The sequence below is a fragment of the Callithrix jacchus genome, chromosome 9 (assembly GCF_049354715.1).
Source record: "Callithrix jacchus isolate 240 chromosome 9, calJac240_pri, whole genome shotgun sequence".
NCBI classification, from domain to species: Eukaryota; Metazoa; Chordata; class Mammalia; order Primates; family Cebidae; genus Callithrix; species Callithrix jacchus.
The window spans coordinates 19,229,849-19,252,315 of NC_133510.1; the positions used below are offsets into that span (position 1 = coordinate 19,229,849).

The 22,467-nt window shown below is 43.0% G+C and overlaps 1 protein-coding gene across 3 annotated transcripts in view; it reads right to left on the minus strand.

Annotated features, from left to right (window-relative positions):
- Positions 1-22,467, minus strand: part of ANO2 (anoctamin 2) — a 371,758-nt gene that overhangs the window by 37,883 nt on the left and 311,408 nt on the right. For all 3 annotated transcript variants that reach the window (XM_017975875.4, XM_054238042.2, XM_054238043.2), the window contains 4 exons: positions 19,437-19,548; positions 17,108-17,165; positions 16,859-16,959; positions 4,564-4,709 (listed from right to left, as the gene is read on the minus strand). In XM_017975875.4, coding sequence (XP_017831364.4) covers positions 4,564-4,709; positions 16,859-16,959; positions 17,108-17,165; positions 19,437-19,548 — 417 coding nt within the window. The remainder of the gene's footprint in view (positions 1-4,563; positions 4,710-16,858; positions 16,960-17,107; positions 17,166-19,436; positions 19,549-22,467) is intronic.

Sequence of the window (22,467 nt, forward strand, 5' to 3'; positions counted from 1 at the left end):
GCCGGGCTTGGTGGTGCATGCCTGCAATGCCAGTTACTAGGGGGGCTGAGGTGAGAGGGTCGCTTGAGCCTGGGAGGTCAAGCCTACAGTGAGCCGTGATGGCACCACTGCACTCCATCCTGGGTAACACAGAAAGACCCTGTCTCAAAACAAACAAAAACAAACAGTTACTCATGGCCAGGAGACTCACTGCACTTGCCAGTCCTCTTCCTCGGAATGCTCTTCTCTGTTCTTATCATCTATAAGCAGATCTCCAGAATCAGAAGAGATCTTGGGGATCACTAAATTAACCTCCCACCTACAGCTGGAAACCTCTTTGGAGTATCTGTGGTTCACCATCAACCAAGCCCTATTTTGAAAGCATAAACTTTCAAAATTTGTCTTGTAAAGTTATTATTATAGTTACATCTGTCAAGAAACCTTCTCTCATTAATTAATACATGCAGTCATTCGTTCATTCTCTCAGCCTTGTGTATCAGACATAGCGAGTGTTTGAGGTTTTTTGTTGTTGTTGTTTGAGACAGGGTGTCACTCTGCCACCTAAGCTGGAGTGCAGTGGTACAATCATAGCTTACTGCAGCCTCAAACTCCTGGGCTCAAGCAGTCCTTCCACCTCAACCTCCCAAGTAGCTAGGACTGTAGGTGTACTACACTACATTCTACTATTTTTTTCTTTTTTCCTTTTTTGTAGAGACAGGGTCTCACTATGCTGCTCAGGCTGATCCTGAGCTCCTGGCCTCAAGCAATCCTCCTGCCTCCCAAAGTGCTGGGTTTACAAGCGTGAGCCACTGCACCTGGCCTGCAGTGTCTGTTAGATGCCAGGAAATGTGCTAGACTTTGGAGGCTGTGAAGATTAAGAAGCCATGGTCCCTACCCACTGCGCTTTAGAATCTAGCAGACTGGGTCTGTTGAAGAACATATATGTAAGCAATATTACCATAATTCAGTAAGACCCATCAGCATGTGTACAAACACAACATTAGGACAGAAACAAATAACGATTTCTCTCAAGAGAAACTGGGGCTTACCTGGGAAGACTTCCTAGAGGAAGCGCCATGTCAAACTAAGCAAGGATGAGTCTAGAATACTCAGGTCAACAACCTGGAATGGAGTGGCATAGGGGGCTGGTAATCTCAAGCTTCCTATACGCTGATAAATCTTTCATATCGCATCACTTCAGGATATTAAGTGATTTACACTCACTGAAAGAGTATTCTCATATTGTCCATGCCTGGGCGAATTGGTCTTATTCTTTCAGAAAGCAATTTGGTAAAAGGAATCAAGAACCATCTAATGACCAGACCTAATCATACCTGTGTGAATCCATCTGGATGAAATAATGCTATAAATAAAGATACTATGCACAAAGGTAATGCTTGTGAAAGGACTGAAATAGGGGAGAAGTGTGGGAAAAAAGCCTCCACTGGAAGATAGGCAAGGGAACTATGGCATGTAAGGGAATTATTACACAGCTGTTCATTTTAAATGTTACATGACAACGTGGAAATATTTATTTGTATAATGGTAAATAAAAAATAAGTGTGTGAGTGTGATCACAATTTTATTTTTAAATTCATGTACATAACAAAAAGGGTCTGAGAAATGGCACCAAAATCCTAAAAAAAATGAAAAAGTTGGATTTGGGAGACATGTTCTCTTCTTTTCTCCCTTCAAGATTCCAGGCATAAGATTATTTTACTCATTTTAAGTTGTGGGTTTGTTTCTGTTTTTGTTTTTTCAGTCTATGGTCTGAGTCTCACTCTCTGCAATCTTGATGTAAATTACTTCCCAATGTCACCAAGTAAATCTTCTAGTTCTTTACTTTGATTTCACTCTTCTCATTTCTTTGTAAGCACTTAAGTTTAAACACGTAATAACATGGTAGATGTGTATTCAGTGGCATAGCCCTGACACAACAGAGCATATTTCCCTAACTCTGCCTTCCTCAGGCTTCAAAACCATTAAGATAAATAACACTGGACACTTAATCCACAGTGTTTATATGTGCTAGGCCTTCTAAGCACTACATTAGCACTAAGCACTAAGACCCTCTTCTATTCATTAATTACTCGCAACAGCCCTATGAGATGGATATTATTATCTTTTTTTAATAACCAAGAAAATTGAGAGACGTAGAGGTCTTGATAAGAGTAAGTGGATAACTTACTCAGGGTTATCCAGCTAATTGGTCAAAAGCTGGGATCTGAGCCCAGAAACTATGGTACAAGAGTCTCCCTTCCTTTTTGTTGTATTTTAATGTTTTATTTCTCTTTTTTCAACTCTTAAGTTCAGGGGTGCAACTCCAGGCTTGTCACATAGGTAAACTTGTGCCATGGGGTTTGTTGTACAGATTATTTTATCACCCAGGTACTAAGCCTAGTACTCATTAGTTATTTTTCCTGATCCTCCCTCCTCTCATCCTCCACCCTCCAACAGGCCCCAGTGTGTGTTGTTCTCCTCTGTGGGTCCATGTGTTCTCATGGTTTAGCTCCCACTTATAAGTGAAAACATCCGGTATTTGGTTTTCTGATCCTGCATTGGTATGCTAAAGATAATGGCCTCCAGCTCCAACCATGTTCCTTCAGGGATATAAGCTCATTCTTTTTCGCGGTTACATGGTAGTCCACAGGGTATCTGTACTGTTTTCTTTATCCAGTCTATCATTGATGGGCATTTAGGTTGAATGCATTCTTTGCTATTATGAACACTTCTGTGTACATAAACTAGAAAACTTCAGGGTCTCTGCTGTAATCACTCAAAAGAGGAAGGTGTGAAATAGCTGAACAGACAGGCTGACAGGCATATAAATCCCACACAGCTAGTTGGTGATGGCGACAGTGGGACCACTGGGGTCAGAGGGTGGAGGCAGACAGACAGAGCTCAGGGATTCTTAATGTAAGCCCCTTCCGAAACGGAAGTCTCAATCTCTAGCAGCACTTTCTTTCTGGGTGAGAGGATGGCAGATGAAGAATGGCATCTGAAATATGAGCAATCACCTTTGTGTAAATACAGCATCAGAGAGGGATTAGAGGTAGCTCTTAGCCAAACATGAAAAGCGTAAAGGAGCTACACGTTTCCTTAAACCAGGTCTTGATATTTTCTTAATCTATTATTTCTGAAGCAGATACAATGATGGTTTCTTTTATGGTGAGTTGTTCCAGATTACAACACTGAGGATTTGCCTAGAATTTTAGAAATCCTAGGGCTAGGACAAAATTTCCATGGCCATCTGATCTAGCCTTGCCCATTACTCCACCGTTAATATACGCATGCAATTTCTTATAACAGAATAGGAGAAATGTCCATTAGAAATGATGAATGAGGTATCCTGTGCACACAAAGGTACTGAGGCCCTCTGCTACACGTGACTAGGGGAAGGGAGCAGGAGCCATATGCAAACACAATGATAGGTGCAACAACACAAAGTATTGAATTAAATATTGAGTGATTCTTTTGTGGGATCTTATTGATGTTGCCCCATAAACCGTAGATTGAGCAAATGTTTAGATGCTATACCTAAAATCTTTTTTTTTCACTCTGTTGGCCAGGCTGGAGTACAGTGATGCAATCTCGGCTTACTGCAACCTCCATCTCTCAGGCTCAAGCAATTCTTGTGCCTCAGCCTCCTGAGTAGCTGGGATTACAGGCGACCGTCACCAAACCTGGCTAATTTTTGTATTTTTAGTAGAGATGAGGTTTCACCATGTTGGCCAGGCTGGTCTCAAACTCCTGACCTCAGGTGATACACCCATCTTGGCCTCCCAAAGTGCTGGGATTACAGGCGTGAGCCACTGCACCCAGCCTATACCTAAGCTCCTAATCTTTGGTATCCTACGCTTTTCATTCATTAACTCCAAGTCTTGGAAAGAGGCTTCTCAAACATCCATTCCAATAGATGATCAGGATTATAGTCAAGTAGTCAAGAGTGAAGTCAGAGAATTCATGGCTTCCAAGCCACATTTAAAATGATTGTGCTCCATCAGCCTATACTGACGGGTGGTCCCACCTTCAAGCCTTATCCAAAACAATCAGAGGCTCTGCAAATAAAAACACACCTCTCACTCCCAAAGCTTTAATCTTACCCAACCTTATCTGATCAAAGTAGGGGACTCTCCTATATTCTCCAAGTCAAGATGTAGATATCCTTGACCCAACTGTCATCAGATACTTTACTCTTCTTTCATGGAAACTGTATTTTTAAATTTCAGATTGTACTATTTCCCTTTCAGCTTTTTCAGTAATAGAAAACATGGGAAGGGGCCTGAGAGATCGAACTTCATTTTACAGATAAGGAGAGGAGTGCCAAGGAAATGAGAACATCATCTTAGAATCATCCACCAAACTGTTGACTGAGCTGCTCCAGGTTCTCCTTCCAGGGCTGTTTTTGCCCCATCCTTCTCAAATTTCATGTGGCACAGAAGGGAGCACTGAATAGCCATGAAGCTCATGAAGAAGCAAAGGCTGTCCCAGTCATTTCCCCCAGTCCTCTACTTTCCCCGCTCAACCCCACAGATCACATGTCTGAACCTGCCCCTCGTGGAAGGCAGGACCATGGGTTCTCACTCATTTCCATGTACTCCGGAGTCAGCCCTGTGTATGGTTCCAAGCTGTAGTCTAGGTCCCACTGCTCTGGATGTTTTGAATGGGCAGAGTCAGTTTCTCCAGCTTCTGTCTCATCTTTCAGCTTTCGAAATAGTTTCTTCAGCTTCCTGGAAAAGAAATGGATTAAATTACAAAGAGCTTCTGGAGAACAGGGTTGGTTTTGCAGGTAGAAAGAAGGAAAACACGAAGTTTTGACACTAAAGCCATCTCTGATCCAAGAACAAGTAGAGATAGAGAGACACTAAAGAGATTACTTTTCTCCTAAAGACAACTTGAGGAAGTCCTTTATGAAGATCATGCAGACTCCCTCCACAAAGGATCAGGTTTTTTCAAATCCCAAAAACCTTTGAATTCCTCCTGCTGTTTGACAAGCAACAAGAGAGTTGGCCCTTCCTGCTATTGCCAAGACTGCTCCGCTCCTACTGTCCAACAGGTGATCTATTCGCTTCCTTCATGGGGAACACAGGAGTATCCAGTAAATAGTAGAAAGATGGTCTCCTCCCACGTGAAACATTTAAGTCTCAGTAACATTAATAGCATCACATTTCCATTAAAGCCAAGCTACACATTGCCCACCGCTGCTATGGACTGAATGATGTCCCCCTGAAATCCATTTATTGAAGCTCTAACCCCTCATATGACTGTATTTGACTTTTAGGAGATATGACTTTTAGGAGGTAATTTAGATTAAATGAGGTCAAAAAGGTGGGGTCCCAATCCAATAGGATTGGTGGCTTTATGAATAGAGGAAGAGAGAAAAAGATACCTCACCACCAGGTGAGGACAAGAGAAAAGACAGCTACCTGTAAGCCAGGAAGAGCTTTCGTCACAAATTCAACCCTTTTTGACCTTGATCTTGGACGTTTTAGCCTCTAGAACTATGAGAAAATAAATCTCTGTTAGTTAAGCCTACGGCATTTTGTTACAGCAGTCTGAGCAGACTAAGACAACCACATTCAGGATTTTTTTTGGGGGGGGGTCTAGAATGATAATAATGGCCCTTCGCAGGACTGATGTAAGAACTAAGTGAAACGATGTTTAGACAGTCCTTAGCACAATAGCCGGACACTGTGAGCATTGAATAGATGATACCTATTATTGTTTTTAATATTGAATGCTAAAATATGCCTTAGGATAGAGTTATTTCATACTTCCCATTGATGCACGATGTATACAGGAGGAATACAGACAAGAGTAAGGTCCCAGTTCTCCTAACTGATCTAACAGAAAGGTTCCAGGAGATATTGCATCGGTGCAAAAGTCATTGCAGTTTTTGAAATTACTTTTTAATGGCAAAAAATATATATTCAGTTACTTTAGCAGCAACCTAATAGTTGGGGGACCTAACAGTAAAATAGAATCACAGCCTTGAAGGGTTTAAACAGAATTTTGAAGTCCATGTTTCATCTGGATGTAGAAACCTCCCCAGGTCCCCCAACATTCTTCACCAAAACCACCCAACCCCTGTGTAGACATTTCCAGAGGAGCATTCCTGGTATGATTAGGCATCCCACCTATGTTTGAAAGTGCCTTTAACGGTTAATGAAAATCGAATAGTTCAAAATAATGTTTTAATCTCTGGTCTAATATTTCCCATCAAGAGCACATAGTATAGTATAGTGGATAAAAGTCTAATCTTTGGCAGAAATTGTATAAAATGAGATTTCATAACTCACCGATTATATGTCCATGGGCAAGTTATTAGGACTCTGTTAGCTTTAGTTTTCTTATCTTTAAAATGGAGAAATAAATACTAACTTGCTCATAGGGTTAGTTAAAAGACATAATCTATATAGCATATTTAATTTAGAGCTTGATACATGTTAAGAGCATGTTAATCAGATGACCTGGTCAAATCTTTAGTAAAGAATTAGTGATTTTGATTATACATAGAAAATTGAATATAAACATATATTAATCCACTGCTAAAATGCCACAAAAATTACAACGAATGAATAAAAGATGTATAAAACCCCAGGTTAATGAAAATAGTCATGAATATAGTAGTGTGTGAGGAATGTTGATGAGTATCTTGGAAGATGGACAGTGTATGAGGGAGTTAACAAAGCTGTGTGGCTGATATCAACTGTTCACAGTGGGAGATGGCATAGAGAAGCCAACTCTGCTGTAAAATTTCAGAAAGGCTCTGGAGTTGGAGGCACTAGGTATCCCCCAGGCAGGGGGTGGTGACTTGTCAAAGCTCTGCTCAAGGAACAGTAGGCCCCACTGTCTCTGTACGCATGCTACCAACAGGAGCAAGAAGTTTATTTTGAAGAGAAAATGAACCAGGAAAAATCTATAAATTCAATAAAATGACAGGAAGATCAAAATCAATTTGTTCTCTCAGAAAAAAAAGTGGAACAGACATAGAAGTTAGTAACAGGAAAAAAAAGATTAAAAAATAATTGATCTAGGAACTCCTTATTTTTTTTTGAGACGGAGTCTTGCTCCATTGCCCAGGATGGGGTGCAGACGTGTGGTCTCCGCTCACTGCAACCTCTATCTGCGAGGCTCAAGTGATCCTCCCACCTTAGCCTCCCAATTGGCTGAGACTACAGGCATGCACCACCATGCCCAGCTAATATTTTTTGTATTTTTAGTAGAGACAGGATTTTACCATGTTGCTCTGGTTGGTCTTGAATTCCTGGGCTCAGCTGTTCCACCCACTCGGGCCTCCCAAAGTACCAGGATTACAAGCATGAGCCACCACACCCTCCCTCCACAAGGAGGGAACTCCAAAACTTAATGAGAAAAAGGAAGATGAAGAAAATGATGGGGAAGAAAGTACAAAAGACATATAAGAAAGTGTCCCAGAGGTGAAGGACATGCATTTTCTGATAGGAAGGATCCACTCAGCATAAAGGTGAAAAAGAAGCCTCCAGCAAAACACATCATTATGAGATTTCAGAACTCTAGGAATGATGAAAAGGATTCTAAAAGCTTCCAGGTATAGATAAATAAACATAGATCCTCTACAAGCCACTGGGAATCAAAAAGAGGCTAGAATTCTCCAGATCAGCCCCTTGACACTAGAAGACTCTGCAGAAACGTATTCTCATTCAGAAGGCAAATAATTTTCAGCATAGAATCCTTTACCCAGCGAAAGTATACAAGAAAGCCAAAGACAGACCCAAGACACTTTTAAATATGCAAGGTTTCAAAAAAATTAACTTTCTATGCATCCATTCTCATGAAGTTCCTGGAGGATGAATTTCACCAAGGATACAAAGCAAGGAAGAAAACATACAGAATCCAGGGAACAGAAACCAAATCAAAGAAAGAAGGTATTGAAGCTCATTCAGATTGATGGCTCTGTAGAAGGTATAGCGAATGAGCCATTTGGGTTTGAACAGAAGAACAGAGGATTTCTAGAAATCATCTCCAGTAAAAAAAAAAAGGTGGGGGGACTTATAAGACATCCGGTGTGTTTGGTGAAGTAATCTCACTGGGAATGGGGACATTTAAACAAAAGGGACCAATAATGTGTAACGGGTGTCATAAAGGGAGAAGTTTAAGTGATTATGAGAACATAAAATAGAGAGTCCTAACCTGACCTAAGGCAGTGAAGTTCTCTTTGAGGAAGAGATGTGTGAGCTAATTTAATTTGTTAAATTAATTTATTAAATAAATGATTTAGTTTTATTATTTAATAATGAAAGATGGTAGAAGAAGACAGAGAAATGTGGAGAGAGTGTGAGGGGGGAAGGGGTTATTCTAGGCAGGGGGAATTACTTACGCAACAGCCAAAGGCAAATGTGAAAATGGCTCCTAGAAAGAACTGAAGGGGGCTGGGCCCCATGGCTCACGCCTATAATCCCAGCACTTTGGGAGGCTGAGGCAGGTGGATCACAAGGTCAACAGATCAAGACCATCCTGGTCAACATGGTGAAACCCCGTCTCTACTAAAAATACAAAAATTAGCTGGGCATGGTGGTGCATGCCTGTAGTCCCAGCTGCTAGGGAGGCTGAGGCAGGAGAATTGCCTGAACCCAGGAGGTGGAGGTTGCGGTGAGCCGAGATGACGCCATTGCACTCCAACCTGGATAACAAGAGCGAAACTCCATCTCGAAAAAAAATAAAGAAAAAGAAACAAAGAAAGAACTGAAGGGAATGCAAAATGCCTGGAGTATAGAGTAAAGTCGAGAAAGTGAAGAAAGGTAAGTCCTGAAAGGTAGTGTAGGCTCATGGCATCAAAGGCCTTGTACACCATCATATGCAGTGGTTCAGGCGAGGGATTATGATAGCACAGTGTGGGGTGATAGCAATGGACATGAAGGGAGGTAGACATATTTGAGACATGCATAAGAGGTAGAATTAAAAAGTAGATGGTGAATTGGACACAGAAGGGGAAGGACAATGAGGAGTCAGTGATGACTCTTATGGTCCTAGAGCATGGGTGTGGATGGTGGTGCCAATTGCTATGATAGAGAACACAACGGAAAGAGGCAGTTCTGATGAGGATAAGGAGGAGGAGGAGGAGTTGTTCTTGTCATGTCTAAGTGGAGGAACCCACGAGACGACTAAGCAGAGATGTCCAGTAGGCAACTGCATATCTGTGCCTAGAGCCCCGGAACGGTCTGGGACTGATGGAAATCTGAGAATCACCATGGAGAGAGCGGCAGAAGCCCTAGCAATGAACAACGCCCACCATGGATAGAGCATGCGTCAGAGAAGTTATGGGATGCGGTAGAGGGAAAGGAGCCTTCAAAGGACAAGGAAGAAGAGTCATGGGAACAGAAGGCCAACTAACTGCAAGACTGGCAAAGGCAAGGGCGGACACAGGGGCTACGGGAGGGGCTTTGTGGTCAGAGTCCCATCAAGTGTGGGTAGGTCAAAAGGAATGCGGGGGCAAATATCCACAAATAGTCCTGTGAATTTATCATTCCCCGATTTCCTCCTGGATATCTCAGTGACCACTAAGAAATGAATAGAGTCCCCCCAGAGCGGAATTTAACAGGAATCCCACAGTTGCATAACATACAGATGGGCTATTGGAAAACTTCAGATTATGATTCTGACCGTAGGATGCGCTCACTCATAAAATAACTCCTTTGATGTTACGCCCTTGTTTGTTTTTTTTTATTTGCTATTTTTCCATCCCTTTTCAATGACAAATCTCAGAAACTCTGGAAGGCTCGGAGTTTTCTCTCTGCCTGTGCCCCACAGGGTCACCCCAGGACCATGGTGAGTGTCCATCACACCTTGAGCGTCCCTGCAGCAGGAATCTGGGCCCCAGACAGGTTCCTACCAACCTGGCTCCACAGATCTTTAACCTTATTAAATAAAGGAGGCAGAAGCTAGCCCTACACGACCAACGATGAGGAACACATCAGCCTCTAAGCCTATGTATCCCTATTCCTTTTCCTGATACCTGACAAGGTTCCAATTTGTTCCTTAAACTTCTGATTTATGGCCAGATTCCAGTGTATTTGAGGAGAACACAGACCTCCCTCCTGTGACAGCTTTAAAGAGAGACTGTTTTATGTCTGGAAATATAACATTTATCACATTTACAAAAAGAAAGCAGAAAGTTTATGAAATCTTACTAGCTGTGTCCAGGGGTATATTTAACAGCTATTTTTGGATATGATCTGGAGCTTTTAGTCAGAATAGGGATGGCAAGACATTTTGACCGTGGAAGTATTGATCTGTCTGTTTGCTCTGTCTGTCTCAAAGCATGCCCAGGAAAGAACCTAGCACATGAAAAAGGTAGCATTTATCCTTTCACCGAAAACCCATCTCTCTGAATGAGAAGAGGCCGATTTCCAATTTTGCTTCAATGTGTACTGGAGCTAAATTTGAGTCAAAATTGCAGCAAGGAGTTTGGCTGTGGTGTGGTGTGTGTTTCAGGGGCACTGTGCAGTGTGTATCCAAAGTCTATTTTGCATGAACATATATGGAAAAGGCAAGGTGCAGGGAGGGGAGGAGGGAAATCCCCATCCATGAATTCAGATAATATATAGCACAAGGTCAGTCTCAGCCATGCTGCTCGCCATGTGTGAAGTAATCTCAGAAGAAGATGCCTATGAACATCATACTGGGGGACCCACAATGTTTAAAACCATCCGATCCTCTCTGGGAAGCATCTGTCACAACTCCATCAGGTCCAGGAGCCTGGAGATGCATGAGTGGGAACTGTCCAAAGCCAGATCACTCAACCAAGTTTCATCTATTATCACGGCATTAGTCACAGAGCTGCCTTTCAACTCAGTGACCCCATTTCACTGTCTTCATTTGAAGCATTTTGTTTTCCATCTCCAGGGTCTCTGAGCCAGGCCTAGCAATGGTGGGCACGACTGCTGCCTGATGGAAGATTCCTAGACAGAGAGTGGGGCTTCCACAGTGGTCCTGTCTGGGGCACCTGCCAGAAGTAGAGGTGGCCATGTGACCCTTTGGACGATCCTGCACTTGGCCTGGCATCTCATTAGAGCCCCTTGGGAGGGAGTTATTTAGTTATTTCCTTTGCTGCTCTTGTTAAGTCTCTCTCATTACCGTCAAGAAAAACACTCTTTGGACTGCTACTGGTATGCCTTTGACAACTCCCCAGACTTGAATATTTTTCACAAAGAGAAGACAGATCTTAGTCTAAAATCCTTGGCAAGGAAATATCATTAATTGTTTAATAATAATGGTTTGTTTTTGTTGCATTTCTTTTCACATTATTTCCTATTTATGAAAATTGATGGTGTTACTTTTCCAATTTCAGAAATGTTAAGATTTTAATTAAAAAGTGAGTTGGTTTAGAGGATACTAATATGCAAATAGCAAACGAGGGGAAATTTAAAAGTTGGTTCAAAAATGACCGAAGAGTGAGAAGCAATGTTCTAACTCAAGAAGCCTGATAGATTGTAAGGTTCTCAAGGCCCTGAAAATTATGTTATTTTTTTAATATGCATACATGCACACACACTTACATGTTTGTGCACAAGCACATACAGAATCTAATGGAATGTTGCACCCTGAGGGAGAGAGATAAATTATAGCTGACCACCTAGCCTATTAATAAGGGTCAATTAGACACTCTTCAACATTTAAAAATTTTCTCGAAGAATCTTAGAAAATTGCTTTCAGAAGTAAAGGATCAACCAGAGATGATAAATCTTATAATTGTGTATTCTTAATACATTTTTATTCCCAAATACTCTTATCCAGCACAATCACCCATCTAACTCCCCAGACTTGCCTCTGTTTAAAAAAAAAAAAGTCAAATCTGGCCTCTAAAAGGAATATGTATCTCCCTTGGGGAAAGAATTCCATGTAGGCTCTGAAGGTACATAAGAGCTATATTGTGCACTAACAGTCACTGAGCCAGGAACAGAAGAGAAAACAATTGTCCCTGAGTTGCTCTTTCTGGTTTCACTTCCTGGAGTTGTGGCACTTCCAAAGCATCACCTTTAAACATAAAAGCCTAGAGCACGTGTGTGGATGGTGGTGCCAATTGCTATGATACAGAACACAATGGAAAGAGGCGGTTCTGATGAGGATAAGGAGGAGGAGGAGGAGTTGTTCTTGTCATGTCTAAGTGGAGGAACCCACGAGACGACTAAGCAGAGATGTCCAGTAGGCAACTGCATATCTGTGCCTAGAGCCCCGGAACGGTCTGGGACTGATGGAAATCTGAGAATCACCATGGAGAGAGCGGCAGACGCCCTAGCAATGAACAATGCCCACCATGCTGGTTTTCAGTTTTGTTTTGTTTTAATGTAAAAACCTTTTTTCTTTTAAGTTGGATGGAAATCTTTCTAGAATAACTTTGCCAAGGTCACAGAGAGAGTATATTGTAAGGCCTGGGTTAAAACCCAGATCTGGTAGGCCAGGGATCCCCAATCCCTGGGACACAGACCAGTACCAGTCCTTGGCCACACAGCAGCCAGGACACACATTAGCCGGTGAGCAGCAGGTGAGTGAGTGAAGCTTCATCTGTATTTAAAGCTACTTTCCATCACTTGCATTGCCACCTGAGCTCCACCTCTTGTCAGATCAGTGGTGGCATTAGATTCTCATAGGAGCGGGAACCCTATTGTGAATTTTGCATGTGAGGGATCTAGGCTGCATGTTCCTTATGAGAATCTAATGCCTGATGATCTGCCACTGTCTCCTGTCACCCCCAGATGGGACAGTCTAGCTGCTGAAAAACAAGCTCAGGTCTTCCACTGAGTCTACATTATGGTGAGCTGTAAAATTATTTCATTATATATAACAATGTAATAATAACAGAAATGAAGTGTACAATAAATGAAATGTACTTGAATCATCCAGAAATCACACCCAACCCCTCTGGTCCATGGAGAAACTGTCTTCCACAAACCTGTCCCTGGTGCCAAAAAGGTCGGGGACCACTTTGTTAAACCACCAAATCTTTGCCCTACAGATGTGTTAAAAACCACTGGGTCCAATTTGTGTAATTTACATGACTCCTTCCTCACTGGCAGGCTCAACCATCATTTCTCTTCTGACGATGGGAGACTTTTTTTCTTGTTTATATTTCATCTGTGTTATCCATGCCAGGTACGTGGACTCTGAATGGAAGGAGTCTGATCTATTGAGAGTGGAGGATTCAGTAATGATAATCATAGTGATCTCACATGACCAAACTCAAAATATCACCTTCATAATTGTACAAAGTATAAAGAACTTTGGAAATAAAAGACTCTACTATTTGGTAGAAGAATTTTTGTTCTACATCCTTGAATTTAACTACATAATTAGCAGCTCTAGCAGAGCAGAAATGGAAAGAAAACATCTTTTGAAAGAGGAGTGGCTTATATCTGCAATCAGCAGTGACCAGCTTCACTCATTAGGGAGAAGTTCATAGGGTGTTAGAGCTTGAAGACACCTTATGTATGATTTTAATGCCATCATATTCATTAAGAGATGAGGACATTTAGACTTGGAGAAGCAGCTTGCCCATGGCTTTATGAGTTACTATGCAATTGCCATTGTTTAAAATGGGGCACATTTTAAAACATCTGAAGTATTAGGCACACATCAATCATAAACAAGAAAATTTAGCCTTCAAGGCATTCAGCCATGTGTTATTTTCATCTGTTATGGAGTGGATGGAATTGGCGGACGGGACATGCCAACGTGTTCTCCAAACACATGCCTGAGTTCCTGCCTCCCATGTATTCTATATCTGGGTCCAGAGAGAATGGGATAAGTGGTAGACCAGATGACCAGGGATGAAAAAAGGGGCATTCCATGCCCACAAGCTGTAAATAATTCTACCCAGAGCAACATAATAATGTACTGAAAAGGCAGGTGTTTTTCCCAGATATTTGAATGGGGACGAAGACTTTCCCTTGTAGCAGTTGTGGAGAGGCTGGCCTCATGGTTTCAAAGGGGCCAGATGTGGCTTTGGATGTATTCTCTGTGTATTGTCTGGGTGTTTTTCCATAGCAAATGGTGTCTCTCTAAGATGGTAAGCTCCTAGAGCACAAGTGTCATCTGTGTGTAACAAGAACAAGCATCATCTAGCTTTGCTCGACTTGATCACTGAGTGACTTGCTGTCAGAAGGCAGGGAACAGGGCAGAGCTTCAGAGTTGAATTTCTTGAGATTGCTGACTTCCTAACTGATGACTAGAGGCTGGTTTAGGCAGGGAGGTGGAACGAGACACCCAGACGCCAATGATTCCGCCAATGCTCCCCAAAGAAAAGCACGTGCCAAGTGCCCTCTGAAGCTGTCCCAGTACGTGGTCAGAAAAACACCCTGCATGCTTAGATGACACAGTGTTATAAGGGAATGTTGTGGATTCTCATTACTTCAAGTAGGGCTCTTATTAAAAATAATATTCTTTCCAGGTAAATTGAATTTTCTCCATTATAACTTTAGCTCTAAAAATATCTTTCTGAGGAAGACCAAAAGGTAGCTTTCTTTGGGGACCTTTCAAATAGTCATAGCCCCCAAGGGAGCAGGTGGCTCTAGTATAATTTTACGTGGAAAAGGTGATATATATCCTCTAGTGATTCCATTCGGCCCAAGAAACCTAGGACTCCACAATCTTTAAATAGATTTAGAGGGATTCTGGGCTCCTGCTCTTGCCAGGTCCCAAGACCCTGGTCAGAGAACTGCCAGCTCATTGGGCCTTACTTTCTCAACCTGTAGCACCAACTGAGTCATAGATGTTTGTGATAAGACCAAAATCAGTCTGTTGTTCATTTTATACATATAAAAATTTGTGGCCAGGTATGGTAGCTCACACCTGTAATCTCAGCACTTTGGGAGGCTGAGGCAGGCGGATGATCACAAGGTCAGGAGATCAAGACCATCTCAATCTAAAAAATTAGCCAAGTGTGGTGGTTCATGCCTGTAGTCCCAGCTACTCAGAAGGCTGAGGCAGGAGAATCACTTGAACCTGGGAGGCAGAGGTTGCAGTGAGCCAAGATCGTGCCACTGCACTCCAGCCTGGGCAACAAGAAAAAAACTCATTCTCAAAAAATATAAAGTGTATATATTTATGTATAAATAAATATATGTATATATTTAGATATATAAATGTATATATATACATTTTATCTATATACTCATATATTTATATATATAAATATCTACAAATGCATATATTTATGCATAAATCTCTGACCAGGGTTTTGGGACATGTCAGGGACATGTAAGCAAATACATGTATGTGTACGTGTGTGTGTGTGTGTACGTGTATATATATAATGGTAAATAAATAATATGGAAAAGACCCAGCCTATCAGAGTTGCCCCCCGCCCCCCCACACACACACATCTAAGGGAATTATTTTTTTGAAGAAAATGATGGTAGCCCATCTTATAACATGTGATGGTGGCAGTCTTCTTTCAAAACACAGACACACCCCGGAAGAAACCTCTCTGCTTTTGAAGGCTTCTTTGGCTACTCCCAAACTCCTGACCTTTACTTACTCTGAATTCTGAATTCACACACAGAATATGCAATTAAATGTAGTCTATTTTGTCTCCCAAACTAAAACGGTAAGCTCTGAGAACGCAAGGGCCATTTCATCTACATTTTTCTTTTGCTGTCTTAGCCATATGAGCCATGAGGTAGAGGCAGTGGTATCCCCTGCAAGTCGCCCTGCAGTGAAGACAGTGTTATTTCTGGTTATGTAGCTCAGGGCCTACTCTCTGGCCTTTAAAGAACACAGTATTCTCTATCAGTCACTTTATTCTGAAATAAACGCCTTTGCTCCTTAAAGTAGCCACACCGACTTCCAATAGCTGTAGCTAAGAACCCTGGGCAAACATGAAGAAGTATCTTTGGAAAGAAAGGGATTTTGCAAGGTTCATGATTAGAGGGATAAATAAAGGGGTTTTTAAAATCCCTTTATCCCATTATTCTCAAAACAATTAATGTATATCTAAGAAGACGAAAAGTGTGTCAGAGAATCTTATGGGTACTGTCTGACAATTATATCCATCCCAGAATGGTCATCTTTAAAGTGATTTATGAAGAACCCCAGGCCTGGAACAAGCTGTCCATCCTATCGTCCTAAGCAGAACACGCCCAGCCTCTCAGTTACCCCTAGCATCTCTGCCATTCCCTAGCTCTCTGATGCTGGGCTGCCTAAAAGCATCCCCTGAAGCAGATTCTTCTTCAAAACCGCAAGGCAATAGGAAGGAAAGGCAGAGGTGGTTACAATTTTCTTTGACCTGTAAGCATATTCTAACTTGCTCCATCCTTCTTTCTTTTAGGTCCAGTACAAAGTGAGTTTGTGCTTATTTTTGTGACTATCTCAATGCAAAACCTAATTGAAAGAAGTTCTATGACATTTTCATAAAACCCTGGGGAGCATGGGGGGAATCCACATGATAACTCATTCTGTATTTCATCAACGATTCCATCCTCCTCTCCTAAGATTATGTATTCCACATTTTTTTCTTAGAGATTGTCCTAAATGATTCCATTACATTTCAATCATTCACATTCATCTATCCATCATTCTGAAAATCTCTTACTCCCTTACTGGAAGGACAAATAACATTAAAATCTTATGCAGTCTGGGGACCAAGAGATCCGACTTCTGGCTCTGCTATTTACTAGCTGTGTGTACTTAAGCAAAGGGCCAATCTTTCTGAGCCTCCAACCATCCCAAATCAGATTGGCAAGCAAGGTTTGCCCCATGGAGAAAGCTATTGGCAAACTGGTAAAGAAGTAGATCACCAAGCTATCTAAGAAGAGGAAAGGCCATAGATATTCTGCTGAAAGCCTCGCACTTCCGGGCTAACCCCTGACAGCAAGGAGAGAGGTTAGAGGAGTTCATTACGTACGGGACTCCAATCTCAAAGATGTTGTTCTGGATCAGCTGCTTCCCCAACATGATGATGCTGAGCTGAATGCAGAGCTCCATGAGACAGCCCCCTGGAGCACACTGCAGGGAGAAGATAAGGAAAGGACCCATTAGAACAAGGGGGGGCTCTGAGAAGTAGGGGCATGAATGAATGAAGCCACGCTGTGCTGGATATAAGAATGGGGCTGGGTTGGGGTGCCAGGCATGAAATACCAGTGGCTGTACTTGCCTCTTCCATGCGGTAACCATCGAATACATAGACGTAACTTCCAGGCCTGCCCACAAACCTGAAAGCAGACAGTGTGGGAAGAGTTAGGGGAAGAGAAAGCATGCAGGGGTACTTGAGGACAAGTCTTCTGGGGGCAATATCACCACCAACATCCTCTTTGAAAGCACTGGTCAGGGGGAGTGCTAGATCACACAGGGATAGGATTGCACACCATTACCAGCCAGTAATCCCCTATAACACTTTGGGTTCACTTCTCAACCCAGTCAAATGTCAGAGGATAGGGGTAAGCTGGGCAGAGGATAAAGCTGGGCCTGGAGTGTGTGTGTGTGTGTGTGTGTGTGTGTGTATGTGTGTGACTTCTGAGCCTAAACACCATGCAGTTTGGATTATCTCTAAATGTGCTGTCATCACACCTTCTTCCCTACCCAGTATCAAGAACATAGCTCTGGTTTCAAATCCTCAGTAAGAGTTTTTGATTCCCAGCAAAGGGAGGGTGAGATGGACTAAAGTTGCAAATAGAGATTCCTGGAGTCAGAAAAGAAAAAATCTCGACGTCTTGCTGAAAATATTCAAAGGCATAAAAGAAGCTTGTCTCATTCCTCTTCTAAGTAGAGTCTGTTTTATTGGGGGGTGATAAGACAGTGCAGCTGAGGGAAGCAGAATGGTGAAAGCCCTGCATGGAGCCAGACAGACAGTCAACATAGTCCTACTTACTTGCAACGACATCCCCTTGCTCACCTGTTGAACTCCTACTCATCCATTTAAGGCCCAGTGTAAGCCTTTCCTTCGCTGAAGTCTTGTGTCTCCATTCACAATTGTTCTCCCAACAATTTCTTTATACCTCCTATTATATCACTTACTGGATATAACCACTTACTGGAGATTACAGAGTGCTGTTGCTAAGACTGTCTCTTCCAATATACTACAGTTCATCTAAGGGTCAGGATCATTTTTTCTTGCCTTGAATGTCATATGCATGTAATTTGCTCTTGCCATTAAATATACATTGAAAGCACCAGTGAAGTGTGTCCTTATTAATATGGACAGTCTCTCTGCTTCTGTAATTTCAGGACAGCCAAGGGCAGAGGTTCTGAGAAGGGGGATATGGTTTGGATGAGAAACACCTCTGTAAGAAATTGCCAAGTGTGGATGACGACAGTTTGAGCTATTAGTACCTGCTTAACAAGCTTGTGGTTCCAGGGAAGCTTTCCTGATGTTGTTGGTTGACACCTACTAGGATATTTCCTCGTAGGCAGCCAACTGGCTTGACCATAAAAAATATTTATCAAAGTGATTTTACATCCAGACCGATTGTATAATAAAGAATATCACTGGCCTTTGTCCCTGGTTTCTGCATGAACATCTAAATCCTTAAAATTTCCCTTGATGGGAGTATCTTTGTCATTCCTGGTAGGTTCCTAGGAGCATACCTAAATTTATGCTAATGAGATTACTCAGGATGGGGGCAGGCCATGCCAGAAAGATCAACCATGTGATTGAGGCTTTGAGTCATGTGATGGCAGCCCAACCTCAGGGCAAGGGAAGGGCACTGGAGATTCAGTTCACTCAGATGGCAAATGATTCTATCAATCATGCCTGAGGAATGATACTCCAATGTGCCCGGAGGGTGACACATCTTGAGGACACAGAAGCTTCATGATTAAGAACCTCCTAAAACTAGCTCTATTTGCCTCTCCCATTTGCTGGATTGGATTTACATCCCTCTACAACTGTGAAACTTCAGTGGTAAGTACAGCACATTTCTGAGTTCTGTAAGTCATTCGAGTGAATTATTGAATCTGATGGACTAATGAGAACTCTGTAACTCTACAGCCAGTGGGTCACAACTGCCAGTGGCCTGAGAACCCCAGAGCTTGTCATTGGTGTTTAAAGTGAGGGAAGTCTTGTGAGGGGCTGTGCCCTTAACCTATGAAATCTGTATTAACTCCAGGTAGTTGGCATCAGAATTGCACTACAAGAATCAGGAGCCACTGGCTCGGTGTAAAATTCCTTCCTGCCTCATCCTCAAAGTTCGGAGACACAAATTTTATCAAAACTTGAAAAGGCCACATAGAAGATGCGGGAGTAGGCCCCTTCAGGGCCCAGAGTCAGATTCCTGTAAAGTGCTAGGGTCATCAGAATCTGAAGATCTAATTCAAATGGACTGTGTGCTAACATTCCTGCTTCATGGAAAGTCCGATGGAAGTGGGGTGGAGAAGGGGCTTAAGATGAGTGGAAATTGGGGAGAGGCTGAGCCTACTGTCCTGACAGTAGAGAACCCAGCCTCAGTGACAAGCTGCCTTTCTACTCATGACAACATTATACTCACCTCCCCTTGAAAAAGGCCACATAGAAGATGGGGGAGTAGGCATTGACAAACTTGAGTAAGAAAGCTTTGAGGATCAGGCGCTCTTCGAAAGTCTGTTCTGTTTTTGGAACCTCTGCAAGAGAAGGGTGGGGCTGATGAGACTGGGGTAAGATTTCTCACCTCTCCAGAGTTTTGACCTAGACACGAGCTACTGTCTCTTAGCTGACTCCTTCACAGCAAAAACCATGGGACTCACCTCTCTGGCACATTAGAACTGAAGTCATCTGTGAGGCCCCAAGTGGTCTCCCAGGTAATACAAGGTTACAGAAGGGTAAGAAATATAGAATCGCCACCTTTCTCCATCCACCTCCCTCCTCTTGCCCACTCAAGCAGTGGTTTCACACCACGCTCCTCAAAGAGGGGCATGAGCACACAGAGCTTGCAGTCACCACCTTTACTTCATCAAGGGGAATTCAGTTTTCACCTGTGTCATTCCCAATTCCATGAGATTTTCCCTGAGCCAAGGCCCCTGGTCAAAAGCTTACTAGCCACTGAACTAGAGTTACAAGGGCACCATGACATGATTCCTCTTTCTCTCCTTCATTTTTAGCAGGAAAAATGCTAAATGAATTTTAGCATGAATTTGGATGAATGCAGAAAAGCATTCATCTGTGTGTCCTCTAGGTAACCTAAGATACTTCCTGGTCATTCACTCAAATGATGAAGGCTTGTTAGACAAGATGAGTGAAAGAAAGAGCTTGAGCCTAAGGTCTCAGACTCACAGGTCATAGGCCCAGGGAGTTCTGTCAGGTCCAAGCATAGGAGTCAGCTGGCGTTCCCGGAAGGACTCAGAAACAGAGCAGAAACTTCATAGGTGCCTCCAGAAGTCTAGAGACCCGGGAAGCTCCAGTGGACAACTGTGCAGGCTGCTTAGGAGGGACTCCACTACCATGACAAAGGGCATGGCAAGGATAAGAGGTGACAGGGTGTTCTTAGTCCATCTTGGCTGCTATAACAAACACCATAAACAGTGTTTGTGAAAACCTGACATTTACCTCTCAAATTCTGTAGGTTTGGAAGTCCAGGATCAAGGTAGATTTGGTGTCTGCCGAGGGCCTGTCTTCTGGTTCATAGACATCTCCTCCTCACTGTGTCCTCTCACAGTCAAGGGGAAAGGCATCTCTCCCAGGCCGCTTTCATAAGGACTCTTTCCCATGTCTGTATTCTCTACCCTCAGAACCTCATCACCTCCCAAAGACCACACTTCCTAATATCATCACTTTGGGGGTTAGAATTTCAGCATCGACATTTTGGGGAACACAAATATCAGGCTTATAGCACAGGGCCACTGTCTTCAGAGGTAGAAGAAAAGCACTAATGCAACATCATATGGACCAAGAAGCACAGCTTGAAAGTGTGCTGAGCACAGGCCTGACGACAGGGCCAGGCCAGCTGAGGGGTTCTGCATCCAGATGAGAATGGTGTATGGGTCCCCACAACTTGCCTGCTGCACAAATTCACATTTAGCATTTGTAGGAATCACTGAAGAAACAGACACAAAACCTTGTCTCTTCCGTGGAATACCCTTCCGTGATCCATCTGCTTATGTACAAATCCTGTATATGCTTTATTATCCAGGTGAATTACTACCACACTCTCCAGATCAAACCATACAACACTCTCCAGACCACACAGTACCACACCCTCCAGAACACACAGTACCACACTCTCTAACTCACACCATCCCAAACTCTCCAGTTCATACAGTGCCACACTCTCCAGATCATACCATAACACGCTCTCCAGTCACAGTGTCCCACCCTCTCCAGATTACAAAGTACCACACTCTCCAGATCACACAGTACCACACCTTGCAGACCACACAGTACCACACTCTCCAAATCACACCATCCTAAACTCTCCTGTTCACACAGTGCCGTACTCTCCAGATCACACCATAACACGCTCTCCAGTCCCAGTGTCCCACCCTCTCCAGATGACACAGTACCACACCCTCCAGACCACAGAGTACCACAACCTCCAATTCACACCATACCAAACTCTCCAGCTCACATAATGCCACAATCTCCAGATCGCATTGGACCACCCTCTCCAGATTACACCATACCACACTCTCTAGATCACACTGTACTTCACCCTCAAGGTCACACCATACCACACTCTCTGGATCACAGTGTACTACACTCTCCAGATCACACAGGGCCACACTTTCTTTCCAAAAGCATTACTAGATGTCTCCAGCGGGTAGTTATTTTTTTTGTTTCCTTCTGTTATGCTTTATATGTCCCTGTGTTAACTACCCACACCCATGCCCTTTGAAAATTAATAATAGTCGTTATCATTGATTTTTCCAGTCCATGAGTTTGGATTCTCCCTAAGGCAAGGATTTAGGAGTAAGCAGTTTATTTGAGACAGTCTCCCAAGAAGCTTTGTGAGGGAGTGAGATGGTGAGAACGAGGGGAGTGGAAACCGAAGAAAATGTGCTCATAAACAGGTTAATGCTGCATCAACTGGGGTTCAGTCCCATTGGGGACCTCCTAAGAAACTGCGTGAAGCACACCTCCAAATGCGCACGCTGAGGGGAGATCGAACAGGAGGCCCTCCCTGGCTGAAGGTCACCTTTGGGGCTAACTCCCTGGCTCTTCCAGCCTGTCCTATGCATGGGTGAAGCTGCTCCCACAATCAGAGAACTCCCATTGACAGAGAGTGGCAGGAAGTCATTGGTGCAAAGAGGAACCATGTGAAGGTCACCTTCAGGGCAGGCCAGTGGCAGGTGGGTGCTGCACAAAAGCGTCTGCTCCCATGCTCTGTGTATGACAAAAGACATCACACATAGGCGTGCACTCTCATTATCTCACTTAATCCTCACCTCCCTGTGTGAGGTAGGTATTACATTTCACTTCTACAGATGAAGCGAATTGAGACCCAGACAGGTTACAGTCTTGCTCAAGATCACATAGCAGGTAAGTGACAGATGTAAGATGTGAACACAGATCTGCCTGCTTCAAAAAAATAGTTTTAACAACACCGC